Source organism: Poecilia formosa, unplaced genomic scaffold (assembly GCF_000485575.1).
Source record: "Poecilia formosa unplaced genomic scaffold, Poecilia_formosa-5.1.2 Scaffold596, whole genome shotgun sequence".
In the NCBI taxonomy this organism is placed as follows: domain Eukaryota; kingdom Metazoa; phylum Chordata; class Actinopteri; order Cyprinodontiformes; family Poeciliidae; genus Poecilia; species Poecilia formosa.
This window is the reverse complement of record NW_006800535.1, coordinates 168,443-176,919: the sequence shown is the minus strand read 5'-3', so window position 1 is coordinate 176,919 and position 8,477 is coordinate 168,443. Positions and strand designations below refer to the sequence as shown.

Here is an 8,477-nt window from a genome sequence, read left to right as displayed (position 1 = left end):
GTCCCTGATGTTTTTCCTGGAGATAAGTGGCTTCTTTGCTGCCCTTCTTGGACCAGGCCTTGCTCCAAGAGTCTCCGCCTCACAGTGCGTGCAGATGCACTCACACCTGCCTGCTGCCATTCCTGAGCAAGCTCTGCACTGCTGGTAGCCTGATCCCACAGCTGAAACACTTTTAAGAGACAGTCCTGGCGCTTGCTGGTCTGTCTTGGGCGCCCTGGAGCCTTTTTGGTAAAAATGGAACCTCTCTCCTTGAAGTTATTGATAATGTGATTGTTGACTGAGGTGCAATCTTTCTAGCTGCGATACTCTTCCCTGTTAGGCCATTTTTGTGCAGTGCAATGATGACTGCATGTGTTTCTTTAGAGATAACCATGGTTCACAGAAGAGAAACAATGATGCCAAGCACCAGCCTCTTTTTAAAGTGTCCAATGGTGTCATTCTTACTTAATCATGACAGATTGATCTCCAGCCCTGTCCTCATCAACACCCACACCTGTGTTAATGGAGCAATCACTAAAACGATGTTAGCTGGTCCTTTTAAGGCAGGGTTGCAATGAAGTTGAAATGAGTTTTGGGGGATAAAGTTCATTGTCTGGGCGAATATTGACTTTGCAATTAATTGCTGTTAAGCTGATCACTCTTTATAACATTCTGGAGTATATGCAAATTGCCATTATAAAGACTGAAGCAGTAGACTTTGTAAATATTAACATTTGAATCATTCTCAAAACTTTTGGCCATGACTGTAGTGACGCACAGTAACGTAAAGTGATTTCGATAAGTAACTGTAGTTTGACTACTGGATTTGAAATAGCAATGCGCTAGATTACTCCTTACTGAAAAAAGTGGTCCAACGTCAGTAACGGGTAACTTGTATTGTATTGTGTACAACAGACTGGAGACCTGTCCAGGGTGTAAACCGCCTCTCGCCCTAAATGTTCACTGGAGATAGGCACCAGCACCCCTCTCGACCCTACTATGGACAAGGGTGTACAGAAAATGAATGGATGGGTGGGTAGGTGGGTGGATGGATGGATGGAGTACAATAAAGCATTATTATTATTATTATTATTCTTACATGGTGTCAGAAGTGACTCAGACAGCTACATCACCTTGTGAAAAGTAGCAAAGATATGGCAAAGTTTAACCTGCCGGAGAACTTTTCCTTTGAAAAGCTGACAAGATGAACTGATTGGAAACGGAGGTTTGAATGCTACAGAATAGCCACGAAACTGGATAAAGATGACAGACCAGTGCATTTGAGCTGCCTGATTTATGCTATGGGCAATGAAGCAGAGAGGATTTATCACTCTTTCACTTTGCTCAAGAGGAGAACCATGATGATTTTCTATTGTTATGGGAAAGTTTAATAAAGATTTCTTCCCCTGCAGAGATATAATCCATGAGAGAGTCTGTTTTCAGGAGAAAAGAGAGGAGAATATCCAAGACCTCATTGTTGTCGGGACACGGGATAAAGAACTCTCCCGCCATCAGCGAGTCTGTCTTTGGCTCAAATGACCGTTAGACAATGTAAACAGGTGAATGCTCAGGTGAGCCAACAGGGCGACAAGGAGAGATCAGTGGAGGAGGTCCACCATAAGAATAGATGCATGCATTGGAAACCACAACACAGTAAGCAGCAAGGAAATAAAAAAGGAGGAAATGAAAACAAATGTGCAAATCTGGAAAAGCACACCATTCTAGAAATATGTGCCCTGCAAAGAAAACTGTGTGTCACAACTGCCATAAAATGAGACACTGGGCCAGGATATGTCTGAACAGAAAATCAGTAAATGACGTAACAGGGACTAAAGACAACACAGGTGAACACTGTTGTTTGAATCACCGGCTTTTTGTTGATAATTTCAAAGGCTCTTAGGTTCAAAATCTGCCATCAAATGGAACCTATCAGAAATCAGACAAATGAGCTCTATGTGACATGCATCTGGATGAAGTACCTAGGAGTTGCAGGCATCCCCTTATTCCTCGCTCTGTCACTCTCTCCCATTTTATCCATCCAAGTGCCACAGTTGAAGCGGTTTCCTCCGGTAACAAAACCTGTTGCTGGGTCCACTTTAACAACCACATTGAACCCTTAAAAGGACAGAAAGCTGCAGTTAATTTCTGTCAAATTACAACAGATCTTCAACAGATTTCAAGGCACTCAGCACTCAAACAGTCCAATTCATATGCAGGTAACTGCAATCCAACAAATACAATATTAAATCAATTAACTTCTAACCAATTCACTTATGTAAACATACAAGTGAAAGTTGATACTAAGTACATAAAAAATGATCATATCCATAGTGCTAGTTAAGAGTTTGCAGTGGTGGGCACACTTCTGCTAATCCGCTAGTGTGCGGATAGTGGAGCTAATTATTTTGTTAACCCAAACTTGTCATTTTATTGTATAACTTAACGGAGGTTACAGTGGTGATCGATAGCAGCCGTCAATCATTATGACTGGCAGTCTTCAGTGTAATCACGGATTTACAGCAAATACTTTTTACAACGTAACAAGATTAATGTTCATATACTTCATAGGTAAATGTGATTAGACAGATATAAAATATTGCATTATGGAGAAAGCATGTGTCTAACCATTACTAACCATGAACACAATTCTGCACCATCATGTAGCAGAACATGTATGGAGAAAAATTAGTTTGCATCTGGTCTTTTGTACGTTTTAGTGCTTCTCCTGTAAAAGGGAAACACTGTTTATGATATAGTGAAATAAATCATGTGGTGTGAATTCAGATAAACTCAGCAGTTTGATCAACACATCAGGAGGCAGAGGTATGATTTGGTTTCTAAGCTAGCCATTTCAAACCTTTGTAAATCCCACTATCTATGAGCACCAACCAGGTGTGTTACATTCACAGACAAATTAGTTCAACTCGAACAAATAGATGCCAATTTGCCATGGCTAAACTGGCAAAAACAACTTGGGAAAACAATTGTCCATCATGGTGCCTCAAATTGTGAAGTAGTTGGAAAGGGTCAATTCTCTCTTCTTTTTCTTAAAAGAAACTTTATTGAGCAAGAGGCAAGTACACATGAACAAGGTACACATAAAAACACTTATCACTGATAGTCATTCCCAGGGGTGCCGCCAGGAATCTTGGGCCCCCTGACAAAAAATTTGTTGGGCTCCCCCACGCAGCTACTGCTACAATTTTTTGAGTCTCTTTGACCCATAAAAACTTCACAATTTTAAAGCAAGCATCTGCCTTGCTTTCTTTGGTTCAATACTGATAATTAGTACAATATTTACTGCTCATGAGTTTAATATCCAACACTCCACATCCAGTATGCAAGTACGTTGCTTAATTTTTTTCTATTAGTTTTAGATTACTGAAATGTCTCTCCCCATTGCTGGGGAGTCAAAAGCAACAGTCAAAAGCAACATGCAACTACACATAAAACAATCCAAACTTCTTAAAAATGCTATGTAGTTGCATTTTATTCAAGCTGCAATATATATAACTTTAATAAAAATATGTTTTCTCCATATTAGTCAAAACTGTCACAATGTTGTAGCAGTTTGTTATGAGACAGATAATCTGTGAAAACAATCAATCTCCTCCACCTCCTTTCTGCACTATTATTACTGGTTAAAGTAATGCACTGTTCTGACCAAAACAACCAATCAGAACTAGTAGGATGCTCTTAGCACTGTCAATCAACTTCATTCACTCACTGCTAAATGAGCTAATGGTGGAGAAGCAACTTATCATTACAAGAAACCGTTTATCTGCCATCATTAGTAGCTATGCTAACTAAAATGAGCATTCACAATTTGAATCTGCACAGCTCTGTAATATGCTAGCTGCAGCACGGCACAAATCGAGGGGGAGGAAGGATGAGCAGCACCACATGAGATTGTGATTGATAGCACTAAAACTCTCCTGCCACAGACTGGTTGTTTCTAGCACTGGGAGAAGGCAGAGGAAATAGATTTTTCACAGATTACCTCTCATACCATACTGTCACAACATAATGACAGTTTTAAAAAAATATGTGAAAAAAATATTTATATAAAAGTTACATACTGCAGCTTTAATTTAACTCAGGAGAGAACGGGTCAGGAGGGACGTGGGTTAGAGCTGCTGCTGACTGACTCATCTGTTGTTAAGACCACTTAACAACAGATGAAAAAAAGGTACAAGGGAAAAGTTAAATATATGAACATGTTGATAATTTTTGTCCTTAATTAAATGCTAGTGAAAAGGAGGCAAACAGTAGTCTGTAGCTAAGCTAACTATGCTAAATGGTTGATAATCTCACACAGTCTACCCACCTCTCGGAGAAAACCTGGGTATAAATTAATAGTCTTGTCTTTTTCTCTCTCTCCCTCTCTCTTTTTTTTTTTTTTTGAAAACCTGATTTTATAACTCTAGACCATGGCCTCGGACTTGGAAGCACTTATCCCCATCCTGACCACTTCACACTTGACTGCTAACTGCAGATCACGACCTGATGAAGCCAACAGGACCACATCATCTGCAAAAAGTAGAGGTGCAATCCTAAGGCCACCAAAACGGATCCCCTCAACACCTCAGCTGTGCCTAGAAATTCTGTCCATGAAAGTAATGAACAATCAGTGACAGAGGGCAGTCCTGGCGGAGTCCAACTCTCACTGGAAACAAACTCGACTTACTGCCGGCAATGAGGACCAGACTCTGACACTGGTCATACAGGGACCTGACAACCTGTATCAAAGGGCCCAATACCCCATACTCCTGGAGAATCCCCCACAGGGCTCCCAGATGGACATGGTCGAACGCCTTCTCCAAGTCTACAAAACACATGTAGACCGGTTGGGTGAAATCCCACGCACCCTCCAGGACCATGTTGAGGGTGTAGAGATGGTCCAGTGTTCCACGACAAGGACAAAAACCACATTGCTCTTCCTGAATCCGAGGTTTGACTATCCGATGGACCCTCCTCTCCAGGACCCCTTAATAGACCTTACCAGGGAGGCTTAAGAGTGTGACCCCCCTGTAATTGGAGCACACCCTCTGGTCCCTCTTTATGAACAGGGGGGCCACCATCCCAGTCTGCCATTCCAGGGTAACTGCCCCTGATGTCCATGCAATATTGCAGAGTCGCGTCAGCCAACACAACCCTACAACATCCAGAGCCTTAAGGAACCCAGGACGAATCTCATCCACCCCCAGGCCCTGTCACTGATGAGCTTTTTAACCACCTCGGCGACCTCATCCCCAGAGATTGGAGAGCCCGACCCAGAGTCCCCAGGCTCAGTTTCCTCAATGGAAGGTATGTTGGTGGGATTGAGGAGGTCTTCAAAGTACTCTGCCCACCGGCTCGCAACATCCTGAGTCGAAGTCAGCAGCACACCATCCCCACTATAAACAGTGTTGGTGCTGCACTGCTTCCCCCTCCTGAGATGCCGGATGGTGGACCAGAATCTCTTCGAAGCCGTGCGGACGTCAAACAAACATACAAAACTGCTTTACTGTAGTAAATGATCTCTTTAGTCTTACTGCTCTTACATTACCTTCATCTCTCATGTTCCTGTCTATCTTGGGTCCGGCATTTCTCTCTCTGAAAGAAATACCCTCCAGATGGCGCTGCAGTGCCTCCTGGATGACATCATACAATGGCTGCTCCTGCACAGGCACAAACTCAAATATATGATTCTTCATACCTGAATCTAAACATCATGTGCGACTGCAATGTATAAAACCACTAGTGGAGGTAAAACAGTGACAGCCATCAAGGAGACCAGAATTAGAACAAATAATTTTTCACTGTGTGTACATACCACCTCCCCTGGTTTGCAGGGCTCACAGTCATCTGTGGGGTACATGCGGGTGACAGGGCAACGCAGAATTTCATGTCCCTCAGGAACGAGATTGGTATAGTCCTTCAGAAAAACAGACAGCCAACTTAAAAAAAATATATTCTTGAGCAGGGGTGCCCAAGTCCAGTCCTCGAGAGCTACCATCCTGCAAGTTTTAGAGGTATCCTTACTCCAACAGACCAGGATCAGCTCTACAGAGGCCTGATAACGAGCCATTCATTTGATTCATGTGTGTTGAAGCAGGGATGCATCTGAAAGTTGCAGGATGGTAGCTCTCGAGGACTGGACTTGGGCACCCCTGTTCTTGAGCATTTACTTTATTAACACTCAAATTAAAGTTATTTACCACATTTACTCGCAGAGTATAGAAATCCTATGAAAGTGTGTTTAGGAGTTTTTTGTTTCAATACTTACTAACAAAAAACCTTGTGTTATAAAATGATGTCTGAAGCAATTGTTTCACAGCATCATCACTTTATTTTTTCCTACTCCTTTTTGAGTATGTTAAGATTATTGTGGTACAAAAACATGTCTTTTGCATTCCTTGTTCATGTCTTATTTTATACTGCTATAACGTGCAAAATAAATAAATCACCTTTGTTTCTTGATTTATGAAGACAGAAGCATAGACCTTTGAGCATTTTGGATTAAAAATGTTTGAGAGGTTCAGTAAATTGGATCATCACATATCATGTACCTGAATGCACTGTAGCCACCACCACACAGCATCCCTGCAGTTGTATCTGGCATTGCGACCCTCTCCCAGCAAGTTGGGGATCAAACCGTGACGCAGGGTTCCAGCAAAAGCCAGGATGATGTTGCTAGGATGATGTCCAAGACAAAATTGTTTGCTATGATGTTCAGTTGAATGACTCCTATATAAATTAGTCCAGATTACACACATACCGTGCCTCAGTGTGTCTCCCTGTTATAAGCATAAGTCCTCTGAGAGCGATGAAAGTATCTCTACCCCAACAACGGAAAATCCCAGCAGAAAAATGAGGAAGACCTAAAAAAATACCAGGTATGTAAAACTTAAAAAAACATTACATTATTTTATTGGTTTAATTGTGCACTCTGACTTTAAAATTGGAATACAGCTAAAACAAAGACAAAATAATTCCTTCTGACCATAAGTATACTTTTTATCCAGCCCTGGTTCCAGAGGAGTTTAGCAGGGGGGCATTGGTTTATCTTGGGGTGGGAGGTGGTCATTTAAGTGACTTTGAACGTGGCATGGTTGTTGGTGCCAGACGGGCTGATCTGAGCATTTCAGAAAATGCTGATCTGCTGAGATTTTCATGCATAACCATCTCTATGGTTTACAGAGAATGGTCACAAAAAGAGAAAATATCCAGTGAGCGGCAGTTCTGTGGGTACAAATGCCTTGTTGATGTCAGAGATCAGAGGAGAGTGGCCAGACTGTCAGGCGTGGCAGGTGAACTTAATGAGTGCTTAACACAGCATGGACAGGACATGAATCATAACAAAAAAATGGTTGGCAGGTGATATTGTATTGTTGAAAGGAGTCGCTGACTGTATGTTTCAAATGTTCAAGATTCAGATGGAACATAACATCTTCTACCCAATGCTTATGAGACGGAGGAGCTTGGAAATTAGTCCACCATCCTCTTTCTGTCTCTCTACTATTCCTTTCTAATCCTCGGGATGTTTTTATTCCAGATGAACACAGATATGTGTTTGTTTAATTCTTTGAAGAACTTCTTAGGAATAAAGACTGGTATGGTTTGAAACAGATATAAGATATATATTCTTCCTACAAGAGACTGAGGGAGCTTTTGACCACTTCTCCATGTCTAATTTAGCTTTATTCAGTGCCTTAGTTAAATTTTTGTTAAACAAGCAATTGTAGTCAAATGTTACACAGACGCCCAAATAATAAAAACTATTTTTACTGACTGTATAGGGGAAACTATGGAAGGTCATTTGCTGTGCTTTTTCGTTTATTGGGAATATAACACTTTTTGATAGATTCAATCTATACCCAGATCCCTGCCCAAATTTTTCAATTTGGTTTAGAGCAATAGGTATTGTGGTCCTGTGTTTAGACAGAAAAAGGAGGAGGTTATCAGAATAAGGTAAGGTAATTTTATTTATATAGCACATTTTCAGCAACAAGGTAATTCAAAGTGCTTTACATGAGTTAAAAGGAAATGCAAACAAAATAACAAACCAAAAGAAAGAAAAAAAGAGGACAGAAAACTAATCTAATGTTGTTCTAAAGTATGTAAACTAAGTGTTCCTGTGCAGGGTTGCTAAGTATCTAGTACCATTTCTAAATAATGAGTACCCTATAGTTTCTGATAAAATAAGCTAAAGAGTGACTAATCTAATTCCTTTTCTGGGTTAAAGTGACTACTCCACAATTCTAACTTTATTCTATATCCTTTTCTGGGTTAAAAGTAATATAAACTAAGCAGTGACTGTTCCTGTTAAGTATTTCTGGATTCCAAGTTTGTAGTTATTAGGCCCGAGCAGCTAAGCGCTGCGAAGGCCTATTGTAATCGCGCTGTTTATTATTTTTCCCGTGCCAAATAAATTGGCTTTTTGGGGGCTTTATCACATTCAAAAACTCACCAAACTTGGCGGGGGCATAGAGTCCGGTGAAAAATTACGTATTTTA

The 8,477-nt window shown here is 40.9% G+C and overlaps 1 protein-coding gene and 1 long non-coding RNA gene across 5 annotated transcripts in view; one reads left to right on the top strand and one right to left on the bottom strand.

The window, feature by feature from the left end:
• LOC107834362 (uncharacterized) overlaps nucleotides 1-1,637 on the top strand; it is an 8,131-nt gene extending 6,494 nt beyond the window's left edge. Inside the window, exon 2 of the long non-coding RNA XR_001660156.1 lies at nucleotides 1,392-1,637. This is a non-coding gene — a long non-coding RNA (uncharacterized LOC107834362). The remainder of the gene's footprint in view (nucleotides 1-1,391) is intronic.
• Nucleotides 1-8,477, bottom strand: part of agla (amylo-alpha-1, 6-glucosidase, 4-alpha-glucanotransferase a) — a 161,399-nt gene that overhangs the window by 12,598 nt on the left and 140,324 nt on the right. For all 4 annotated transcript variants that reach the window (XM_016665590.1, XM_016665591.1, XM_016665592.1 and 1 more), the window contains 5 exons: nucleotides 6,740-6,842; nucleotides 6,531-6,654; nucleotides 5,795-5,896; nucleotides 5,528-5,639; nucleotides 1,959-2,094 (listed from right to left, as the gene is read on the bottom strand). In XM_016665590.1, the coding sequence (XP_016521076.1) occupies nucleotides 1,959-2,094; nucleotides 5,528-5,639; nucleotides 5,795-5,896; nucleotides 6,531-6,654; nucleotides 6,740-6,842 (577 nt within the window). The remainder of the gene's footprint in view (nucleotides 1-1,958; nucleotides 2,095-5,527; nucleotides 5,640-5,794; nucleotides 5,897-6,530; nucleotides 6,655-6,739; nucleotides 6,843-8,477) is intronic.